The sequence below is a fragment of the Rhincodon typus genome, chromosome 12 (assembly GCF_021869965.1).
Source record: "Rhincodon typus isolate 14 chromosome 12, sRhiTyp1.1, whole genome shotgun sequence".
NCBI classification, from domain to species: Eukaryota; Metazoa; Chordata; class Chondrichthyes; order Orectolobiformes; family Rhincodontidae; genus Rhincodon; species Rhincodon typus.
In genome coordinates this window covers 32482906-32508023 of record NC_063343.1, presented here as the reverse complement: position 1 = coordinate 32508023, position 25118 = coordinate 32482906, and the positions used below count along the sequence as shown (strand labels likewise).

General features: G+C 39.5%; 1 protein-coding gene across 1 annotated transcript in view; it reads left to right on the top strand.

Moving 5' to 3' along the window:
• The window catches only part of LOC109911032 (glutamate receptor ionotropic, delta-2-like), a 477476-nt gene that overhangs the window by 407812 nt on the left and 44546 nt on the right, over positions 1–25118 (top strand). Inside the window, exon 12 of the mRNA XM_048603965.1 lies at positions 3731–3926. Within this exon, the coding sequence (XP_048459922.1) occupies positions 3731–3926 (196 nt within the window). The remainder of the gene's footprint in view (positions 1–3730; positions 3927–25118) is intronic.

Here is a 25118-nt window from a genome sequence, read left to right as displayed (position 1 = left end):
TATGCAGTGCCTTCTCAAACACGTGCAATTACTGTGGAATCTTGTCATAGGTCATAAATTGCAAACAGACCTCTTCTGAAGCCAGGATCACTATTGTGAGTATCATAGGGAATTTAAATTTCTTTTCCCACATCATTTGATGTGCTGAAACCCTAAAAAAACACCCACCAGATATGAGGGTTTGTAAGCTGTAGGGAAACTTTGCTGAAGGGTCCAGAACATTCTGACAGGTAAGTGTTCAATGTTTTGACACCACTGAATGTCACAATTAGACACAGCATTATAATATGGATCTACATCAATGCAATGTTTGATCGTAAGGTTTTGTCCTTTGAAGGCAAGTTCATCATTGCATTTACCATTATTGTGTGTTTTGATATGCATGACAATACATTTCCCAATGCAGAAAATACCATAATGCTTTTAAACTGTAGAAAAATATGTTGAGAAAATATTCTGTCGTGTTTTGGACTGAGATTTTAATATCCAACAGTCTTTAGCTTTTAAAGAAATGGCCGGGTTGTTGAGCATATAAACTTAATAAGCTAGTAGCATTTAATTGATTGACATGCAGACTGCTTTCAAATGAAAATGACACGATCTGCAGCTTTTAAAAAAAGCATCTCATGTTTCAATGTTATTGTGTTCCACTGTTGACATTAACAAGCATCACTTGACAGATAGGAATATTTATGACATTTGGTTGAGTTTCCATAAGTCAAACACCACTTATATCATGGGGTGGAAGTGCTGTGTTTGTATATTAATTGACATACTTCAAAGATTATTATACAATTCACTGTCTTTGATATTGTAAACAGATAAATGTGTTTGTTTTTACAGCAGACTGAAAACTTCAAGAAATTTAGTACTTTTTCAATGCTATTTATAGAGAAAGGTTCTGTTTTCTGTAGGAAGTGTTTTTGAATATGACAGATGTATTAGATTGTTAGATGTTCATTTTTAATATATTCAGGGACCTACCCATATTGAATGGCTGGTTAAGTGGCTATGAAGTATATAGGGGGGCAAGGAAGAGGTAAGGAAATGGAAATAGCCTAACTTGCAATTCCGATGTCCAAAATGAAAATTAGCTCAAGGATTTTAAATTCAACACAACAAAATGCAAAGAGTAAGGAGAACATTGAAATAATCAAATATGGAGGTAACACCTGTATTGCTAAGGGTTTCAACAGCAGATGGACTAAGGAACAGAGCTGTAGATAGGAAGAAACAATGCTGGAAAGGGAGAATGACAGCCGTGAGATGTCATTAGCATACAAATGGAAGGTGACAAGTGGCCTATAAAGCAGGTCACTTAAAGACAGCGTGCAAATGAACAAAATGAGAGGTCTAAGAATTGGTCCTTGTTTGGTGCTTAAGATAATGGTGTGGAAAAAAGTGAAGAAATTCTATTGCAGGACATATGTTGACTATGCTGTAAAAGGAAGAAGATGAACCAAACAGCGTTGTGCCATTTAATTAATGACTGCAAGAGAAACACAAGGGAGGTTGACATGATTAACTGTGCCATATTTTCTGGAAAATTGTGTAGGGAGGTAATAACAGAGCCAGAGTCTCAGATGCAGTTCATCATGTCTTTGAGCAGAGCAATGTGTCTTTAGTGAACTTCAGGGATTTTAACAGCAAGTTTCCAATGAACTAGCCTTGTCATTAGAGTGGGAAGAGCCTGCCAATTAGCTCTCTGTTACATAAAAACATAGAAGATAGGAACAGAAGTAGGCCATTCGACCCCTCAAGCCCACTCCACCATTCAATATGATTATGGTTGATCACTGAGCTCAATACCCTGATCCATCATATCCCTTGATCCAAGAGCTATATCTTGCTGCTTCTTGACAACACATAATTTTTTGGCCTCAACCACTTTCTGTCATTTTGAATTCCATAAGTTCACCACTCTCTGGGTGAAGAAATTTCTCCTCATCTCAGCCTTAAAAGATTTACCCCTTATTCTTAAATTATGACCCCTGGTCTGGACTCCTCAACCTTTGGGAACATCCTTCCTGCATCTAACCTGTCTATTCCCCCTGTTAGAATTTAATGGGTTTCTATAAGATCCTCCTCATCCTTCTAAACTCCATTGAATAAAGTCCCAACTGACTCAATCTCTCCTCATCCATCAGTCCTGCTAACCCAAGAATCAATTTGGCAAACCTTCACTGCACTCCCTGTATAGCAAGAATATCCTTCCTCAGATAAGGAGACCAAAACTGCATACAATATTCTAGGTGTGGCCTCAACAATACCCTGTATAATTGCAGCAAGACATTCCTGTTCCTCTACTCGAACTCGAACCCTCTCCCTATGAAGGCAAAAATACAGTTGGCTTTCTTTACTGCCTGCTGCAATTGCGCACTTGCTTTCAGTGACTGGTGCACAAGGACACCTGGTCTCATTAAACATTCCCATCTCAGTTTACAGCCATTCAAATAATAATCCACCTTCCTATTTTTGCTATCAATGTGGATAACCTCACATTTATCCACATTATACTTCATTTACCAAGCACTTGCCTGCTCACTCAGCTGTCCAAATCACAGTGCAATATCTCTCAATCCTTAAACAATGCCACATTTAAAATAAATTATTTCCTTGCTTTAAAATCCTTCCTGTTTAGGGCCTTATCCAACTTGGTAATTAATTCTGTAAGGTTGAGAAAGCAAGAGATGAGTCTCATCACTAAGATTAGATTTGCGAGGGCATGAAAAGAGATAGGAGATAAGATTTAATTAGAGAAAGATATAGTTTTACTGCTTTAGGTTGGAGAGATCCTTGAAGGATATTTGGCACAAAGCACTCAGGGCAGAGGTGACCTAGTGATATTATTGCTGAAATGCTAATCCATAGACCTAGGTAATGATCTGGGGACCTGAGTTCAAATCCCATGATGGCAGAATTTTGGGTGGCATGATGGTTTAGTTGTTGGCACTGCTGCTTCACAGCGCCGGGGACTTGGATTTGATTCCAACCTCGGGCGACCGTCCGTGTGGAGTTTTCACATTCTCCCTGTGTCTGCATGGGTTTCCCCCATGTGCTCCGGTTTTCTCCCACAATCCAAAGACAGGCAGGTTAGGTGGATTGGCCATGGGAAATGCAGATTTATAGGGTGGGGCGTGGGTCAGGGTGGACTCAATGGGCTGAGTGGCCTACTTCCACACTGTAAGGATTCTAAGAGAGGGAAGTGTAAAAGGCAGCTGGTCAGATTGTCTCAATTTTAATGGGGAACATTTGTTCACTTTTTGTTGAAGGAATGAATGGAGATGACAGGAAAATGATTTTTAAAAAGATAGCTTGCTATAAAAAAACTGTCTCTTTCCCCAACTTCTTGAATCAGACTAATGTTATAAATTTGTGAGCAAGGCATTTCTTATGCAGGAGATAAAAGAAAAGATGAGCTTATGATGTGAAGAAAATGCTGTTACTTGAATCTTAGATGTTTCAGAAGTGATATTACAACCATAGAAATATATTACATCTGATTACAAGATTTTTACTAGGAAGATCTATACATTTCTTAATCAGCACCTGGTGTTTTGAATGCGGCAATACTAATTTTCAAACTGAGAATCTCGTATAATTAAAACGCTTTGAGATAATTAAAATGCCATGAAGAATTTGCAATTAAAGTAAATTATGACATTAGATTAAATAGATTGTAAATAAAATGCAGGCATTTACTAATATAACAATGTCTTCCATGATGCAGATCTTTCCAGGACCTTGCCAAACAGAGAGACGTTCCATATGGTACAGTCCTTGATTCAGAAGTATTGCAAATAATCAAAACCAAAGGTCGAAATCCATTTGAGCTTGAACAAACATATGCTCATTTGTGGAATATGATAAACAAAACAAATGGCTTGGAGAACTGTGTGAAGAGAATTCATGATGGAATTCAAAGGGTGAGTGAACAACTACATTCAGGACACTATTTGCTGCAAAATATTAAATACAGTTGAACTTGGATAGTGTCCTTCAATATTATTGTTTATAAATATTTAATGGCATGTATTGAAAGTTTATTGGATTAATTTTAATTAAAGGATTTTCATATATATAGGGTGGAAATGTGGACACAAAACAAGAAATTGCAAATATTTCTATTCTACATTGTGAATTGAAATGCAAGACAATTTTCTGATAAATTTTAGCATCTGGATTTTTATTAAAACCCATCCTAAATGATACATACGTACTTGCACTCCATGCAGTTCTGTCAAAAATCTAAATTGAAATTACCTGGGGTAATAAAGCTGTTGTTCTGTTAAGATAATATGGGACTATCCTGTATTTCTTTGTAATCTTGTGACCAATCAACATTGGCGCAGGAAGGGAGAATTTAGTAGATAACTCATGCGGTCATAATACTTCGATGACAATGATGCCTAATGTTTCTGAAACAATTGAAAACTCACCATCAGCTTGAAAGTTGAAAACTTTATTAAGTTAGCTGTGAATTTGCAGATAATAATGAATTGTAGTTTTGAGCCAATCTGGCCTAGTACTTAGAAGGCTGTAGCAGCTGGCGCATGGTGCAATGTAGCACAGAACCATTTAGCGAAATGTTTACCCCCTTCATTGTTCAGTTCTCTGAATTCTGATAAAAAAATTTTCTCTCCACCTGCGCTAAAAAGCAATGGAAGCCATGGAGGCTAGCAGCCTCCAGGTAATCACAAAGTGTCAATGCTAAGAAATGAAACCATGAACGATAAAATGCATCCTGTCTTTATGAGATCTGTGTATACTTCAGTATGCAAAGCAACATGGCAGACATATGCAAGTTATAGGTGCTCCCAAACTCCAAAGTGATGCCATGAAAGGCTGATGTAATACATTAGTTGGTCAGGGAGCATGAAAGGTGATGTGATGAGACTGGTGGTTTCCCGATGCCAATTTCTGTCTTTGAAAGTTGGAGAATGGCGTTCATGGAGAGTGGAGGGATATTGTGTGAAGACAGAGTTGGTTGAAGAATTGGAGAGACAAGTGGGAGTTGCTGCTGCCAGGTAACTGTTCTTCCACCTCGGGAATTGGAGGTGTCATGTTTCTTGGGAGAGGAGGGAAGAATTTGAAGTGCTTAGAAATCAGATGGGTCAGATGATTAATGAGATTCAATTGAGTAAAAATGAGGTAATTGCCGCTCATTAGTGAGATTCTGAACGAGCTGCTTAAACTTCAAGGAGAAAATTTTTTGTTTATCAATGTTGGAATCCTGATTTTTTTTTCATTTTTCTCATATTTCCCCTCAGTTCTCTCCTTTATCCATGTTGTTCAAAGGCACAGAGCAATACGGCAAATTTTATCCTGTCTGAGTTTGCACAAATAATAGTGTATAAGATGACTTAATATGGTGGATGTCAACAAATCAGCTTCCCGATATTGTTGAAAAATGTACTCAACCTAACACTTCACATCTTACATGACAAATCCAGAACCTTGCCTTAGGGTCACAAGTTAATTATTTCCATGCACTTGCATCTTGTTAGTGCCCCAACATGTCATATTAACATCTCGTTTCAAGCTGTCCTCCCGCAATCGAGAAACTCAATAGCACAAAAACTCCACAGCCAAAACGTATTGGGCACCTGGCAACTTTCATCAGTATCTATTGCAGCTCATAGGAATAACTGTACTGTCAATCATATTTCCGTTCACATAGAACCACTTCTTCTACATGCCTCTATGACCAATGACCACACTCTTCCTCAGTCCTTCATCCAGAGAACTCGGCATCAGCAAAGTACAAAGCTCATAACCTCATCAGGCCTGGGCTTGGCCCAAAGCAGCCAACATTTCAGGGATTCAAGTACCTACTTTGGAGCTGAGGGACTGCCAGGACTTGCACACTTGTGGCAGGTTAGTTTGCATTTAGAAACAGCCATGCATTTTACGCATCAATACAGGATTTTTAGTGCTTTCTTCAAGGCAGGCATCCTCTAGGCCTTAGCCTGATTTTAAGAAGATGAAGAATTTAGCGGCAAGTTAGAAGCGGACATCCTCTATGGCTTAGGCTGCTTCTTAGCGCAGAATGGGATTGCAGCTTGTGGCAGTGAGAAGGACTAAAGAGTAAATGTATTAGTCAGAGAGGGACTGGATATGTTGTTGTACATCAAAGCTGTAATGCGTGCAAGCACCATACACACAAACACATGGAATGAGCACAATTCTGGGTAGGCCAGCATTTATTGCTTCCCTAATTGCCCAGGGGGCAGTTATGTGCTTGAAGAAAATGTTAATATGTGAAAGTCAAAGAGGAGGAGTGTTTAGTGAGCTTAGGATAGATTCTAGTCAGTCATGGTATACCAATGCATTCAGACCTCGGCTGGTCCAGTTTCAGTCCAGGCAGTAGGCCACGGTCAGTCGAGCATTTGTTCCACCATGAGTCTGGGGATCTGTGTCCTTGCTGTCTGGAGATTTTGACATGGACAGTCCTCAAAGTCAAGTGGAAAGAGTCTGAGGATTACATCCCAGTCAGTCAGGGCGCTATTATGACATCAGTCCAGACAGTGAGCTCTAGTCAGTCAGAGCTGACCTGCCAAAGCAGCCCAGAGGGTGGAATTCAGTCACTGGGGCTTGGCCACTAATAGTCAGAGGATTTATCAGGGTCCATAATAAACCTGATATTTAAGCGTCCATAGCATCCTGCTGAGAGTGAGCAGATGAAGTCTAGAAATGGGAGTCATTTCATAGGGTTGATGAAGGAATGTTGACAGTGATGGTGGGCATTTATAGATAAGGTTGGCCCTCATAGTTAATGGGAGAGAACTAGCAGATCACAAAGTAGGGAGAGGGTTCATGTCTATCATGGTTACTCTGGCCCCTATATGAGTATGCTGTTGAGCTATTAAGGGCATTGGAACCATGAGAATCATGAGCTCTGCGCATAAAGTAGTCAAATCAATAGTAATGTGCATGGGCTGACCCAAAATGGGGAGGCTGTACTGTCATCAGGAACACAGGCACAGCAACTCGAAAGGGAGTATGAAGAATTGGGGGAAATAGGTGGATCACAGGCAGAGACTGCAAGTCACACGCATGAGCACAACGTTGGAACTTTGTTGCAATCAAATGGAAGAAATAAGGTGCTTCTTTTTCCTCTATGGAGGCGGTGTTACCAACTTTGTTTTTGAGGTTTGCCAAAGGGCAATTGTAATAACAATGGCTTCACTGATTAAGAAATGCAACCATCGGCCATCAATTCTAGAGATCATTAATTCTCAAAGATTGCAGATATCAGGCAGTCATGAGTATTACATTGTTCCCACTGATTGCCTCCTTGTCATGTAAGCTCAGCAAGTCCTATTGTAAGGAGGAACTTAACAGCAGAGCCTAAGATTTCAATTTATAAATGACAATCCATAGCAAGCACTGTAAGACAACACATAGCAACTTCCATAACCTCACACAGAAAAATAAATGTGCAAAGACACAGGCTGTGGTGTTCTTTTTGCTTTGGGAAGGTGTGGGGCATTTCGTGGTGGGTTACTTTAGGACATCTAATTCACAATGGAGCATAGGCATGTTGATTGTCTCCAGTACGTTCGAGAAGTCACATACCTCAGTGCTTCTTATTGAGACATGTTGGTGATCTCCTTGGGACCTCTTCCTTACCCTGTGTGAGACCATAGCCATCAGCCTGATTGTTAAGGATGTGAGGGCTCAGTTGTCACTTCATTAACACTCCGTGATTTCTTTGACATTCCCCATGGATTAGCTGTTCATGGAGCTGAAGTGGCAGATGGATTTCCCAGCATCTTTGTGGTCTTGCTCTTAATTAGAAGGCCATAGAGCAGGAGACAGCTATAATAAGAGCTGCAGCAAGTGAAGCAAGAACAGTAACCTGCAGCATTTGTCACACAGCCTCCAAAGGAAGAAGCAGGACAAGATCCAAGCGAAGGTGACAAGATGCAGATGAATGGTAAGACCTAGGGATTACAGGATTCACTGTCGTTAAAAACAAATGTATGAAGAGCAGTACCACTGAAGATTAAAGGTATCTCAATTCATCATTTCAGAGTTATGTGAGCTGCTTGATTCACAAAAACCTGTTGAAAATTCCATCTCAATGGATGTCAAGGTCACAGCTACCAGAATCTCGATTCAATGTGCAACTGAAGACCTCTCCCAATCCTTCACTAATAAGTGCATCTGGGATGTCCTTGATGCTGTTTTCGTCAGAGTCCACTTCTTCCTATCCTTTTCCCTTGACGATGATAATGAGGCAGCTAGAGCATTAGGATTCTCCACCTTCGCTCCTCCCTTCAGATACAGAGAGATATGGATTGCACTAGTGTTGCTTTAAATGTACCCTATCACCAACCAATGGCATTGGTGAAGAGGCAGAGTTCCATTGTTCATATTGTTAACTGCTTTGTGATCACAAATTCAAATTCTGGAAGACTCCATCAAATATTCTGCGAGCTGCCATGACTTGTATACACTTGAGCTCAGGTTCCTGCCTCTTTCTAAAATCCTCAGCTCATTCAGGATGAGTGCTGGGAGACAAGAGTTACCCCTCGAAACATGGCTTATGACACCTTTAAGAACTCCACAGATCAACACAGAATGAAGAACAATGATGCTTAATCTTTCATCAGAGCCATTGTGAAACAGACTGTAGGCTGCTTTAAGGTGAGGTTTCGATGACTGAACCATTCCAATGGAGCTCAGCAGTACAGCCCAGAAAGGTTCATTGTAGTATGCTTCATTGTGGTTGCTGTGCCCTAAACAGCATGAGCCCACAAAAGGCAAATGCCCCGGATGCAGACAGTTTGGGGAGTGAGAGCAATCTGAAGATAAAGATGAGACTGAGGATTTGAATGGTTTCCAGGAGGGCCATATAAACAGGGAGACAGAGCAATGTGTTTCAGAGCCCGAGTGACCAGAGACAACGTTATAGTCACCTGTTTCCATGTTGACAGTGCTGGATCCAGATTTCATTTGATTGTTTTCATTGCTTGTCTGTCTGGCCACCCCCTGCTTTGTGTAAAGGGCATGTTTATTTAGTTGTTTAGCTGTTCTTCACTTCTATTTTTGCAAAGTACATGTTACATTATCCATTTCAATACATGATTGATATCTTCAGATGAATTAACTTAAAAGTAGCTACACATAACCTGCCGTGAGTCATTGTTAGGTAAAATGCAGAAGACAATACACTTGCATAGCACGGCACTAAAGTTATATAGCTCTGAAACCATCCATGAGGATAGACATCTGAGTGATGTGTAATTCAGTCTGTCATGACAGTCAGCCAAATTCTAAAGAGGAATCATTCAAAAATTTCTTCATGTGTATCCTTTCAATGCTTCAGAGTGTGCTGAGACTGTTAAGCCGCCTTTATATGCTTGAACATCCTCTATGACAGAGTTTAACCATTGAAGGCAGTGCTTTGTGCAGCTTTTCTCAGAAGACTGCTGTGGGTATAGAGGACTTGTGAGCTGCCCAATGAACAGCCCAGCTTTAAAGAGCTCACACATAAGAACATTACCCTGCTGAGATATGTGGAATCATCACTGATTCCGTACTGTCTCTTAAGGTGAGTGTAAATGTAAAAGGATGTGTGCAGAATAGGTCCTGACACATTCCTTGGACATTATCCTTAGCATCAGTGTCCTCCATAGTAATGTGAAACACATTGGTGCAGTCTCAAAGTTATGTTCTAAGGGTCACAGGCCTATGAAACTTTCTGCATCAAGACATGGTTACTTGTGACAGATGAGGCTTGCTTGGTAATTGCAACATTTTGTATCCTTATGATCTGGGATAAGGTATCTCTCATATGGGTGTGACTTAACCAGGTCCTATAGCAAAATTACTTACCATATCAGACATTGTAACACTGGAAGTGAAAACACATGAAGAAAAGTGACGGTTTATTTAAAATGATATAGTACCCGTGCCACTTATGTGCCCTCAGTATGTCTTCTTCTTCCTCTCCCTCCCATTATCTCCAGGTATGTTCCTGACCTGCACCCTCTCTCATTGTACTTGTTAGGTGTTGGATAAAATAAGGTTCAAAGAACGTAAGAAGTAGGAGCAGGAGTAGGCCTTTCAGCCCCTTAAGCCTACTTATCATTCAATAATATCATGGCTGATCTACCCAGGCCTCAACTCCTCTTTCATGCCAAACAAAAAAAAAACCCAAAGAACCGCAGATGTTGGAAATCAGAAACAAAATCAGAAATTACTGGAAAAACTCAGCAGGTCTGGCAGCATCGATGGAGAGAAAGCAGAGTTAACATTTCGGGTCTAATGACTTTTTCTCAAAACAAGCAAGGAGTGTTTGCTAACTGTATTGATTTCCTGTGTCAATTATAACTGGAGAACTGTGCAGAAGGAAAGTATGGATCCATGCTTATTTTGCTGACGGCTGCCATGATACTTTCATCCTATGACACTCATGTCACCCCACAAATTTTCACCCATCCATTCAGGAACTCTAAAGGATGGTTTCCAGCAGAAAGAAGAGACAATAGTCTTGTGGTAATATCCCAGACTAATGCTCTAGTTACATGGGTCCAAGCCCCATCGCGGCTGTTGATAGATTTTAAATTGAATGAAGACATGTAGTATTAATAATACATTTTTAAAATTATTTGATAAATGAGGAATGGCAGCCAATATTGTTGCTATAAAACAACCTGCCTGATTCACTGATATAACAAGGTGTAGAGCTGGATGAACACAGCAGGCCAAGCAGCATCAGAGGAGCAGGAAGGCTGACATTTAGGGCCTAGACCCTTCTTCAGAAATGCCTGATTCACTAATGCCCTTTAGGGAAGGAAATCTGCTATTGTTATTTGATCTGGCCTATACATGATTCCAGACCCAGAGTAATGTGGTTGACGTTTAACTGTTCTTTGAAATGACTTTGCAAGTCAAGCTCGAGAGCAATTAGAGACATGCAGTAAATGCTGGTCTTGCCAGTGATGCCCACATCCCATGAAATAATTTTTAAAAAGTCAAACTCCCTACACATGCAGCAGAAAAAGCCCTATGCAGTGCCAAATGGACTGAAGAGCAAAGATGCATATCTATCCATCTGAAGTATCATATCAAAAGCTATTAACAATTTAAAGTGATAGCTGAAGTGCCTTTACCATTTTGACCATTCTCAACAGTATTAGACCACATCATTATGATTTGCTGCTTTTTACATGACTGGTAATGCTGAAAAAACTGGGATTGAAGGAGGCACAGCAGCATGAATAGGCATTCCTCAAGGAGGAATTGGATGAAGATGAAGTAGAATCTAGAAGGGGGAACAGTAGAATGCATTATAGCTAGTGAACGAAGGGACAATAGATCAAGCAACATTTTCAGTAGCTTGTTCAAAACCTTTAACTGAAAAATGAAAAAGAACCCTTTGCTTTAATGGTCCTTGTTACATCTACATTAAAGAAGATCTGAAGTCATTGACTCTACCTTATTATCAATGACTTTTGGTAACACAGATCAACAAGTCGCAATGAAAATGAACTATATGAATGCAGTAAAACTTTCATTTAACTTAAAACACAACAGATTGAACAGCCTTGCCATATATTTTCATTTTAAAAGAGGTTTGCTACTTTAATCAATCATATGAGTTGGTCATCCAGTATCCTCAGCAGAGATGATAGAAAGCCAATGTGACTCATGTGGGGATTGTTGAGATGCCTGTGCTACTGAACACCTGAGCTCTTAGCACTGATTGATATTGGTTGTGGCATTGCAAAAGGAGTGGACGTGGTATAACATCCTCAGGGAGGAATATTAATACTGCTCTCATAATCACCATTACCACTCCCTTAAAAGGCATGTCTTCTACTTGTATGATTAAGTGACTATGATCAAAATGTGAGAGAAGAAACAGTGTTGAGTAACAGAGAAAAAAAACACAAAATGGAAAAAAAATATGGATATCAGAGAAATGTATGAACTAAAAAAAGTATTGCATTAAAATGTGAATAACAAAGAAAATTGAAAATGATATTAAAGCTAAAAGCAAAAGTTTCTTTGCTGTTTTAAAATATAGTTAGAGATAAATTAAACTTCATGTGAGAATGTATATGTAGGTAATAGTGAAGTGGCAACTTATTTTATGATTCTCCCACGGGGAAAGAGTCCAAAGTCAAAACTGTACAGATTTTCATATATCAATTAGTGATGACAGGAAATCAAACGGTCAGAACTCACACGACACCAGGTTATAGTCCAACAGGTTTATTTGAAATCACAAGCTTTTGGAGCACTGTTCCTTCATCACCTGATGAAGGAGTAGCACACCAAAAGCTTGTGATTTCAAATAAACCTGTTGGACTATAACCTGGTGTCGTGTGACTTCTGACCTTGACCACCCCAGTCCAACACCAGCACCTCCACATCAGGAAATCAGTAGTTATTGTTATCTGCCAAGTGGCAATGCAGTATATAATTCTATCACTAGGAATCTGGTGAACCAACTTCTCCATCACCAAGGACTTTCCATTCTATCATTCTGCCAAACTCCATGGACATCTTTTTCACAGCAATCAGCAAGACAATTACTGGAGGTTTCTCTGCCTCCCTTTGGAGTTTTACCCTCTCCCTCCCGTAAAGAGAAAAAGAGCGATGTGAATGTGAGGAATGGATTGTGATGACAGAATAAAATGATAATGTTTGCAGAGGGTGGATGTGAGGCAGCGTTAATTATGTCAGTTTTGATTGTTCAGAGAGCGATGTAATGAATGTGTCCAAAGGTGAATGAGTGGAGCTGCAAGGTGTCTGACTCTGAGGAATCCTGTGCAGGATAATGCAGGGAAAGCCAGAGTGTGGAGTCTGGCATCTGGATGTGGATAAGCAATTAGATTTCTGCCCAGATAGCCTACGAATCCACCTGCAGGACTCCACACACATATTGCTCATTTCATCAGTCATTTCTAATGATGCGTCTCTTTTTTGTTCATTCACTCATGGGATGTGGGCATTGCTGGCTGGGCCAAATTTATTGCCTATCCCTGGTTGCCCTTGAGAAGGTGATTTTTAGAGAGTTTGGCTTGTGCATCTCAGATAGGGGAAACAATGCTCCTTCTTAGGTCCTCACAGCCCAGGAAATGCAAGGGAGGCAGGTAAAAGGGGAAATTTTCTCTTGTGAATGGTTGATTAAGTCTCAGTTATCAATCTGCAAAAGAGTAATTCTGACCCCTGCCCGTGTGGGAGGAAACCAGAGCACCTGGAGGAAACTCATGCAGACATGGGGGAGAATGTGCAGACTCCACACAGACAGTTGCCCGAGACTGGAATCAAACCCAGGTCTCTGGCGCTGTGAGGCAGCAGAGACACCATGCCACTCCCAAGTTGTGGGATTGATGTAAGTAGGATTTCTCTGGTAAGTATTTCTCAAACTTTTACTTAGAATCTGACAGAGAACTTTAAAACTATCAAAGAAACTAGACAAAATCCCGAGTAAAGAGAAACTGGTTGACTGTTACTGTTAATTGCCTGAAAGTGGTGGCCTGAGTAAATATTGATTACCTAGCTGTTGTAACTTGGATGTGTCATACTCTGTCTGTAAAAGTAGACAGTGATTGCCACTGCACAGTGGGCAAATAGAGTGATCCAGGAAGCAAGTGCTCAGTTGGGATATTGTTGCAAGTGGGAATTTGTTGCAGAGCGGAAAGGCTGTGCTGCTTTTCATTCTTTTGTTTTCTCTCTTTGGGTTGGTGAGTTTTTAATTTTCTCTGAAATTTAGCAGATTATAGATTGAAATTATTTCGTTAACAGATCGCAGATTTGTTTGGGTAATTAAACAAGTAAATAAGATTGGACGGACATGGTAACGCTGTGAGGTCTGCTGTGACTGCAGTGTGTGGGAGGTAATCCCAGGCATTGTCTCTTCCATTGCTGTTGATAGCTGTGGTTCAGAGTTTTTGAGCTGAATTCTGAGCGGCAGACAGTACAAAGCATCAAGGTGGAGGAGATGTAGCTGGATATTTTGTTCTGAGAGGAAGTGAAAACAAATGTAGTAATGATTGGCAACAATATAGTAAGCCAGATAGATACTGTTCCTTGCAGCAGAATCAAGTGTTTTGAAGATTTTGTTTTGCCACATTGTGCCAAGATTAAAGACAAGTCCTTGATACTGGACAAGAATTAAACTGGTAAAGGTGCAAAAAAGAAATTAAAAGATGTTACCAAGACTAGAAGGTATGAGTTATAATGAGAGGCTGGATAAGCTGGGACTTTTTTTTTAACCTGGAGCATAGGAGGCTGAAGGATGACTTTAATATCATGAGGGGCATAGATAATGTGAACAGCCGTGTTTTCCCCTGGGTGGGGGAGTCCAAAAGTAAAGGCATAGGTTTAAAGTGAGAGGGGAAAGATTTAAAAGGGAACTGAGGGGCAATGTTATCATACATAAAGTGTTGCATATATGGAACAAACTCCTGGGGGAAGTGTTAGCGATGGGTACAATTACAGCATTTAAAAGATATTTGGACAGATACATGGATATGAAAGGTTTAGAGGGATGTAGGCAGGCCAAACACAGGCAAAAGGGACTAGTTCAATTCAGAAAACTGGCCGGCATAGACAAGTTGGGCCAAAGGGCCTGTGTCCGTGCTGTATAGCTATATGACTCTAATTTGAGAGAAGGGATCCACTTATCATAATCAATGTACGGTATAGGTAGAGCCATAAATGAAGTTTCACTGAGAGAGTTCGAGGAGTTAGAATCCAAAGTAAAACATAATCGCACCTCTGAATTGCTACCTCAGCTTTGGGCCAGTTGGCATAGGATCAGGGGAATTAACAAATATATTCGACGATTCAAAGAATAGCGTGGGGAGGAAGGCTTTCAATTCATGGTACACTGACACCAGTAAATCCAGAAAGAGGGAGTTATTCCTATGGGAAAGGTTCTGTTTAAACCAGGCTGGAATCAACATCCTGGTGAATTGTGTTACCAGAGCTCTGGATGGGGCTTTAATTTGAAAAGAAGGAGTAGAAAAGGTTCAGGTGATGGGAGTTGTGGAAATCTGATCATAAAAGTTGAGACAATAGAATGGTGTGAGATTTTGTTTTTCATTTGTTCATGGTATGTGGGCTTCACAAGCTAGGCCAGCATTTATTGCCAAAGAGGAGTTAAGAGTCAACCACATTGCTGTGGGTCTGGAGTCACATATAGGCCAGACCAGTTGAGGATGGCAAATTTCCTTCCCTTAAGGACATTACTGAACCAGATGAGTTTTTTCCAAATAATAATCAATGGTTTTGTGGTCATCATTAAATTGTTAATTCCAGATTTTTTCCTTGAATTCAAATTCCAACATCTTTTAGGGCAGGATTTGAACTTGGGTCTCTGGGTGAATAGTCAAGTGACAATTCCAGTAGGCCATTACCCCCCCATGATAAGCAGAATAGGACATGTTGATACAGAACATTCAACAGTAGTATGGACATGATTCGCTGATACACAATCCTTTGAATTTGCCTGTCACAGTGAATTTGCCTGTCACAGTGAATTTGCCTGTCACAGTGAATTTGCCTGTCACAGTGACCGCCAAGTCATTTTACCATGTGCTTGTACCAGATTGTAAACCAAAGTGTAAACGTAAAGGCTTAGCCACTGAAGTGGAAGCAACTTGAAAGGTAGAAGGTGCAGGAAGATGATGTACGCCTGCAATCTCTAAGGTACTGTCCACCTCTTCAGATGTGGTCAAGTGTCCTCCTACAGTCAGCAGCTCTCTGTTCCTATGGTTGTTCTGCATGAGCAAACAGAAGCATCCAGTTTTGCCCCATCAAAACACAAGCCACTAGAACTAGTTACTGTTCAAATCAATGTGTGTCAGCAGCAAATTTGGCATCCCTTATTTCTGTCCTATCATGTTAGTCATTTATATAAATTGTAATTTATTGAGGTTCCAGCACCAATACTTTGGCAAACCACATGTCACATCTTGCCAACCTGAAAAGTCTTGCTTGCATTATGCCTGCTCTCGGCTTCCTTTTAGCCAGCCAATCTTTCACTGTGCCAATATTGCTAATCCCGACACCATGAGCTTGTATTTCCCATAAAAACTTTTGATGTGGCACTTTACCAAATGCATTCAGGAAATCTAAGAACGGACCATCCACTGATTTCTCTTTATCCGCAGTATGTACCTTCTCAAATAACTCTCATTATTGATCAAAAGCAATTTCCCTTTCGCAAAACCATATTGATTCTGCCTGATTACCTTGACGTTATTCAAGTACCCTGCTGTCTAATAATGGGATTTAACATTTTCTTCCAACAGACATTAAGCTAACTGGCCTGACGTTTATTGCTTTCTGTCTTCCTTTTTTGAATAAAGGAGTTACATTACATATCTTACAATCTACTAGGACTGTCCCCAAATCAAGTGAGTTCAGAAGCAAGATGACTGCATCTCACTAGGCACTTCTTTTAAGACCCTAGGGTGGAAGCAGGAACTTGTCAGCCTGTGTATACCAACAATTTACTCAGTAGTGCTTCTCTGGTGATTGTGATTTTCCTAAGTTCCTCCTTTCCTTCCATTTCCTCACTTATAACTACCTCTGTGATGTTATTTGCATAAAGGCGGTCTTTGGTTTACAAACATCCAAATTTATGAATGCAACCCCATACATGGTTTTAAAATTTAAAATAAACCATTTCCTGTGCTTACAGACAGCTGCTCTCCATTTCCTGAATTGTGTTCTGACTTGCAAACAAATCATCTTTGAATGTGAATGGACTCCAGAAAGAAACTCATTCACAACACAAGGACTGCCTGCACTCTATAGTGAAAATGGATGTAAATTATTTCATCAATTAATCCACCATTTCCTTATTTACTATTTTCAATTCTCCTATCTCACTTTCTTTCATGATCTAATTTTTCCCTTCTTATTACTCTTTTGATCATGCTTTTCTGTTTTTTTCACATCTGTCTAATCTTCTGGCCTGTCACCTTGTCTTTGCCCAATTATGTGCTTTTGCTTTTACTTGAATATTACCTTTAACACTTCAACTTAACCACTGCTGACTTAATCCATTTCTCCAACATGATGGGATCTCCAGTTCCCTGCTGCAGCAATTTGTTCAATTTGCAAACATAGCCAACTTTGTGGAGCAGAAAAAGGCATCAGTACACATTCATTGTTCCAGCCAGGTTTTCCAGGTGACCACAGAGTTGCTAATCTGTGTAACCTGTGCCCAGGTTTGCTAGGCTAGGTGACGAGCTGTCTCTCTCCTGTCCCTCGGGAAGAGGACCTCCACACTGCCCAAGTGGCCCTTTTGGGGAACATGAAAGAAGTTCTCACTGAACAACGGGGCCACCATAGTTATTTCTCTGACCAGCTGTCAAGCATGTCCTTCCTCAAGCTTTCAATTTACGTATCACGTGGCCCTCTCTCAACAACAGTCTACACTGATGGCTAGAGTTCTGCTGCATGGTTAGTTACAGAGTGTTGGTATGATGGTCAGAGGCAGTGGTTTACTGTTTAAAAATGGTGCCTGAGCACATCTAACTAATAATGTGGCCATTAGCACAGCCCCAACCTCAAGCTGCTAAATGGTCAGTCACCCTGTCTTCATCCATTAATTGGTGTTTTATATGGTTCTGAAAAGTTTAATAGTGAGCTGTGCCAGAAGCCTAGGATTGTGTATACTAAGATGGTTTTTAATCTACCTCACTAAACTAAACAAGTCTTATTGTCTCCTACACTTGAAGAGGATAGTGGCAGCAACCTTCGTTATCAGGTAGTGACCTCACTTGTCTATAGGCCGCCCAGCACAAAAGCAGTCCTAATTATGGATCAGTATGGTTGGTTCAGTGACAACTGCTTCTTCTCATTTTTTCCTCGACATCGTCATGTAAAATCCCAGTCTTTGGTTCAGAGCACCCATTATTCTATCTATATCCTTTTAGAAGCAAGTCCCTAATTAAACTTTTGTTCTGCTAAATATGGTGGATTGTGTCATGGACATCTCCCTTTAAATCACATTACTGAATACCTTTGAATAATAATTGGGTGGCATGGTGACTCAATGATTAGCACTGCTGCCTCACAGCGCCAGGAAGTCAAGTTTGGTCCCACCCTCGGGTGACTGTCTGTGTGGAGTTTGCACATTCTCCCCATATCTGCGTGGGTTTCCTCCAGGTGCTCCGACGATGTGTGGGCTGGATGGCTTGGCCATGCTAAATTGCCCATAGTGTTCAGGGATGTGTGGATATAGGGGGATGGGTCTGGGTGGGATGCTCTGAGGGTTGGTGTGGACTTGTTGGCCCAAAGGGCCTGTTTCCACACTGTTTGGGATTCTATGAAAAGCAACTGCAGCTTTCAGGGAACACCACATTCAGGTATGTCTAGCAGTTTTGATGGTAACACAATCTAGATGTTACTAGAATGACATTCCCTCCTGTTCAGAAATCCCATGGCAATGAATGGAGCCAAATGGCCACTTCAGGGGTAAACATTCCAGCTATACCCACAATATTCCTGACAACTATGACGAAATGAAGGTTTTGATAAGTGCATGAGTCATGAGAAACTTGATACCTCAAGAAAGGGATGAGTGTTTGCTTTGTCCAAAAGGAAGTGTTACTTCCTCATAATCCTTGGTTTTATTGCTGATAGTTGCTTCCCTTTAAAAAGAGTGATGCAATCTCACCTAAGCAATAATGCAAAGGTGTCCAAATGTATTTAGTGTATACTGCAGATTGGATAATCTGATATATCACTTGAGGCAATTTAAAGAAACTAATTACATTGAACTGGAAGACAGCAACAACTCTTATTGTCACCTTTTACTGCACATAGTTTGTTTAGACTCTGACTGCAGGAGATGGCAGTGCGTCAATATTTCCTGTTTGGTAAAGGCTAAACAAAGAAGCTGGAGGTCCTTGCACATAGACAAGGAACTATATGTATTTTCTAATCAACATGTTCAGAGGTATTATTAGCATTGTCTGTACACCCTCCTCTATCATTGGATCAGATGCTTTCAGTCTGTTTTGAATGCTGGTGGGCCTGTTTTTGCTATATCCCATCCAGTGCAATCACATTTGTCCTATAGTGTGGCATCCTGAACTGTACAAAGTACTCCAACTGTGACCTAACTAGTGTTATGTACAGCTCCATCGTAATGATCTTGACTGAGCAGATTGATTTAATTTATCTAAAAGTTTACCACCACTGTCACTTTCAAACCTCACATAGAGGAATGATAGAAATATATGTTATAAAGACAAAGGTGCCAGTTAAGTAACCTCCTAATTTTATACATGTGCATTACAATAACAGGGAGATTCAGTAATGATATCTATGCGGAAGTGCATGTGGATGGTGCAAGTTACTGATCAAATCTCAATCTACCAAAGGAATCAACACAGATCTGCATACCCACTAGATGTGGTGCTGCACAAACAAATTAACCCCCTCCCTCTCCCAGTATTGTTTCAGTTGCAACCATCAGAAGGGGCTTGGAATAGAAACTCCATAGTACTTAATATATTTGTGTCTCTTCTTCACGTTGACCAAAGTCTATCTTCTTCCTTCTTGTTTCTTCCTGCTGAGCTCCTGGCCAGCGTTCCCTCTGAGGTTGACTCATTCCAATCTGTTTGCTCATTCCATTCCCAGCATTGACTTCTTGTTTTGGAAGTTGCTGCCACACACGGTCCTCCGACGTCTCTGCAGAAGAAAATAAATTTGGAGACAATGGAGCTGCTGACTGTTAAAAATTGAGGCTTATAACCCCTTGCTAGGTGCTATCTCCGAAGACAGTCAGTGTGTTCCTGAACTCTGTTTCATCCAAGCAGCGCACGCACAGTCTCTGATTGATTAGATGGTGTAAGATTAGATTCCTTAAGAATAGTGATCCTTTTAACACAGTGTCACTTCCCATCGTATCCTGACTCAGTTCCTCTGACGTCAGTTACTTGTGAACTGTCCTCATTAGGCCTTCTCTGCAAATTTTATGAAATCTTAAGCCTTGCTACTGAGATAATGGGTTGCTTTGGGATAGTTCTGTGACTGCTTGTTTGAGGCAAGAGCGTGTATGAGGTCAAATGCTTATGATTAATCTTTGGGCTCATTATCCATTTGCCATAACTAAATTAGACTTATGACTATTGAATATCCTGTAGAACTCTCATCAAGGGAGGTGGTTAGTGCATTTTGATAAAGTAGTTATTTGTTAATATATGTGTTTCAATAGTGGCTTCTGGAATTTGAAACAGAAGTATTTAAAATAGCAAAAGTAATAAAATTGCATACAGCCTTAAAATGAGTATTGAAATGACAAAGTTAGTAAAACTCAATCTGTACAAAAAGTGCGGAAAGTAAATGCATGAAAATTATCACTGTGTGCAAATTGAGATGGCAAGAAAATAATTATGATACATTCACTTGAAATAATAAAAGTCAAAACAACTACATAGTTACAAAAAATGACTACAGACCCCTCTCAGCACTTACTTCAAACCAAAGGTATGTTGTTATCTTATTCAACCTATTCAGTCAAATCTCCAGGACAGATAGGACTTGAATTTAGGCCTTCTGGCCTCAAAGGTAGGGACAATGACACTGCACCACAATACCCTCCATTAGAATACAAACGTTTGCCAGGTAACCTAAAATAAAGTGATTGATTCTTGACTAAAAGTAAAACTGAACTAACTTAGGACCCAGAGATAAAAGGCTTGAAACCTCACAGCCGTTTTTACTTCGTATAGTGGTTGAGCATAAATTGGGAAGTGTTAGTTCATTAGCAAGTTTTGAGTCTCAAAGTTTTGATCATTAAACCTTTATGGGCTTTGCAATATATTCTCTATAATCAAGTCATAAAAATGTAGTTTGCACTGACCTAAGGCAGTACAGACAAAGGCCTGGTCATGTGATGTACTAGTGTTCTATTTTTAGGAAGAAAGTATAAATCTACGTTTCTTTAATGAGAATGGGAAGACATGGTTTTAGTTTAATTTTTAGTTGTTTTGTGGCTTACTGATAGTGGCAGAGTCTGAAGATCTGAGTTTGAACACACGAGCTGGAGTGAAGTTTTCTAACCTCATAAGACATAATTGGAGTTGGCAGTTCAAAAAAAGTAGAAAACCCAGTGACAAGGGCCACAGGGAAATAGGCAGAAAAATCTAGGAGTCAGTGTGTGTGTTTTTGTCAGACAGTGAAAGCAAGTGAATTAAAAGTTCCAGTAAAAAAAAGTTCTTTCATACTGAAAATTAAGTTTGGGGAAATTGTTTTTCCCAAAGTTAAAGTGATAGTGAGTTTAGTTTGCAGTTTGTTTTAGGCATCTCAGGAAGTGATATTACATAAATCTCATGAGTGTGCGAGAATTTACTGGAAAGAAACCAGCTTCAGCTGTGGCAGTCAGAGCATGAAGCTTTGTTGAGAGTCTGGTGAATCTTCAATCGAGTTGGGTATTTGTAAAGATTTTTGCTGTGATAAAAACAATCAAGAATATGAAACTATCCTTGGTATTTGAAATGAGAACTTTCCTTCTTTTATGTCTGGTGTAATCAAGTTCATTTTATTTTTCTTGTTGAATAAATGTTTTATTTTTTGCATTCAAAGTATATTTGCAGACTCTTGTATTTGTATTCAGTAATTTTCAGTATATTTGAAATAAAAACAGCTGGGGTCTGTCAAGCCATGCTTCACTTTTAGATCGGACTCATCTCGTATTAACATAAGATGGAATCATGACAACGGCACTCATTGCATTTAAACAGAATACACTAGGTTAAATGGAGGGCTTGTGTAGCACAGTGGTACTGTCCATACCTCTAGACCAGAAGGCCCAGGTTCAAGTCTCACCTGCTGTGGAGGTGTGTAATAACTCTGAACAAGTTGATAAGGAAAATATCTATAATAGGTCAATTGGGTGGCTCTTATTACACAGTGGTGATGTCCCTACATCTGAGCCAGAATGCCTAGTTTCAAGTCTCACCTGCTCCAAAGGTATGTAGTAATATCTCAAACAAGTTGATTATAAAATAATGAATTGATTAATGACCAAGTATTTTAAACCACAACCTAGTTGCTGAAAAACAAATGCAATCCTACAAAACTCCCCAAGGCGCTTTGCATGAGTGTTATTAAACAAACTTTGACATTGAACTGAATAAAAATATTTGTACAGGTGACCAAAAGCTTAGTCCAAATGATCTGACATGCACTTTTTTAAAACTCTAATTTTCTGTTTACTTCTTTTCTCCCAAATTATCATTCTTTAGAAAACATAACTCCCAATATTTTACTTATATTTTACTTCAATTTGGCAGTCTACCATAAATGTCTTCATCGTATAAATTCTACTTCTTATGAATGTAAATACATTGATGTCATCTTCCTTGTGAAGGGAAAATGTGCAATGTATAAATGCAAGTTAAAATAGCAATATTTTGAATTTCTGCAATTTTCCTCACAACAGGAATTTTTCTGTCAACTTGATTGTGATAATATTATGGATATTTTGTTTGAAAATATATTCAACTTATAAACAAAACGATAAATGTTGCGCATATGGGAGACAGAATTCGGTGCAATTTGTAGAAATCAGAAAGTTAATGGAAGATAGAGTCATAGAATTGTATAGCACAGACACAGACCCTTTGCTCCAACTCATTCATGCTGACCAGATATCCTAAAGAAATCTAGTCCCTTTTGCCAGCATTTGGCCCATATCCCTCTAAACCCTTCCTATTCATATATCTATCCAGATGCCTTCTAAATGTTGTAATTGTACTCACCTTCACCACCTCCTCTGGTAGGTAATTCTATACATGCACCACCCTCTGCATGAAAAAGTTACCCCTTAGGTCCCTTTTAAATTTTTCCCCTCTCACCCTAAACCTATGCCTTCTAGTTTTGGACTCCCTTGGGGAAAACACCTTGACTATTCATTCTAATCATACCCGTCATGATTTTATGAACTTCTACAAGGTCACTCCTCAGCCTCTGATGCTCCAGGTAAAATAGCCCCAACCTACTCAGCCTCTCCATATAGCTCAAACCTTCCAACCCAGGCAACATCCTTTTAAGTCTTGTCTGAACCCTTTCAAGTTCCACAATATCTTTCCTATAGCAGGGAGACCAGAATTGGATGCAGTATTCCAAAAGTGGCCTAACCAATGTCACATACAGCCGCAACATGACCTCCCAACTCCCTGTACTCAATGCACTGACCAACAAAGGCAAGCGTACCAAATGCCTTCTTCTCTACCCTGCCTATCTGTGACTCTGCTTTTGATAATTAAAAAAATATAACTTTTGTAGCAATAGTATGTTGGGAAAAAATTACTCAGCTCACAGCCAGAAACTGGACATCACCCCACTCATATCTCCGATAATGTTGGTAAAGCAGACAATTACAGAAAAGTTCTGTTGATTCTCTGAGAATGCACAAGATACTGAGTTTGGCTTAATAAGATATCAAACAAGAATAAGCTGAAAAAATAAAAGTTTCTCCTAATTCTCATTGGTTCAACATTAAATAAAACAATTTTGCTCATGTTTTGTTGTAGCTTGCAAATATATTAATAAACAGCATAAGAACTGGCTTAATGATAGCCCTCTAGCTAATAATTGTTTACAGCAGGTGTGCTATGGCTGAGTGTTAAATTAGCTGGCTAACACATGCTAATAACCAAATATGATGCTATGTAGCAAGCATGCACTGCCCATACACAATCCATAACTTAATTTGCACATCCAAGTAAGTTTTTCTTCTGTGTATTAAATTTAAGCAAAGCAGTGTCATCTATAACTATAAATATTGATACAAAATAGAAAAGTGGAAGTTTTTTAATATAAAAGTACATAGAACAGAATGGAAGATCTTAATGAGAATGTTTTAAGAAGAAAATGAGATTCGGTGTTATTAGAAATGCAACAAAAATCTTTTGTGGATAGATGACTCAATTGATCAAAGGTCTTGTCCTATCTAAAAAGGTTACAATCCATTCTTGATTCTCATTATCTAATGATTCACCTCATCCATCTCAAAAGAAGGATAATGAGAAATCTGGTTCACCAAGACTCCACCGTCTTCACCAATGAGTGGTCCTGTGAATGCAACAGAAAACTGCATCTGGATCTATGCCAATGAACAGACTATTACACAAATGAGCAGCAGATGTAGCTAAATTAGCAAAATTGAATCAATTTGAACCAGAAAGAATGCCCTTTAGTGTCTACACTGGAGTCACAATTTCTCAAAAGCCATGCAAAGAAAAATGTTTGTCAGTCATAATGAGTTTAGTTGTGTTTTCAATTCCTCATTAATTTTCTGAATATAAGCTACAGAAATATTAGATGGGATGTAGTTCAAACATACAAATGTGTACTTTTCTGCCTGCGTAAATGAATTGACATATTGTCTCACTGATTAAACTGAACTATTTCCTATTGCTTAGACTCCTCCTTTCATATTCTTCAGAACATTGAATGTTTTCCTGAAACTCTGACTAGCTCTTTACTGCAAAATACACACATTCCACCTGACTATAATGGAGCTCAGCTCAATTGTAGTGTCTGAACAAGTCGGTGGATTTTAAGAGATAACCAACTCTGCTGCCCTCCTGATATGGAAAGTACTCAAGCCTTCCTCTAATTGAAAAAGCACAATCACAGAGCAGAGACAGAATTAACCTAATGAAAGAAATGATTTAAATGTTTGTGATACAGGAAAAAAACAACAAAGTGTGTATTGAATTCAGCAGAATGCCTTCTTTTGTGAGAAAGCACTGTTGTTTTGATGTTGAGGCACCAGTCTAATATCTACTTTTAATGGTTTTCGGGACTATCTGGGGAATTCAGCAGTTGTATGAAATTAATACAGTTTGCTAATGAGGTTTAGGAAAGTAAATGGATTTGTCTTGCCTGTCAGAGTATAAGCTGATGCATGCATCCACAGAGATGGCAGAAGATTCTATTTCTATTCATTCACTGGATGAGAGTATAGATGGTTTATCCAGTATTTATTGTGCATCCCTAGTTGCCTTTGAAAAGACAGTGGTGATCTTCTTTCTTGAATAACTGTATTCCATGCTTTCTGGGTAGACCTGCAAAACTGTTAGGAACAGAGTTCCAGGATGTTATTCCAATGGCAGTGAAGG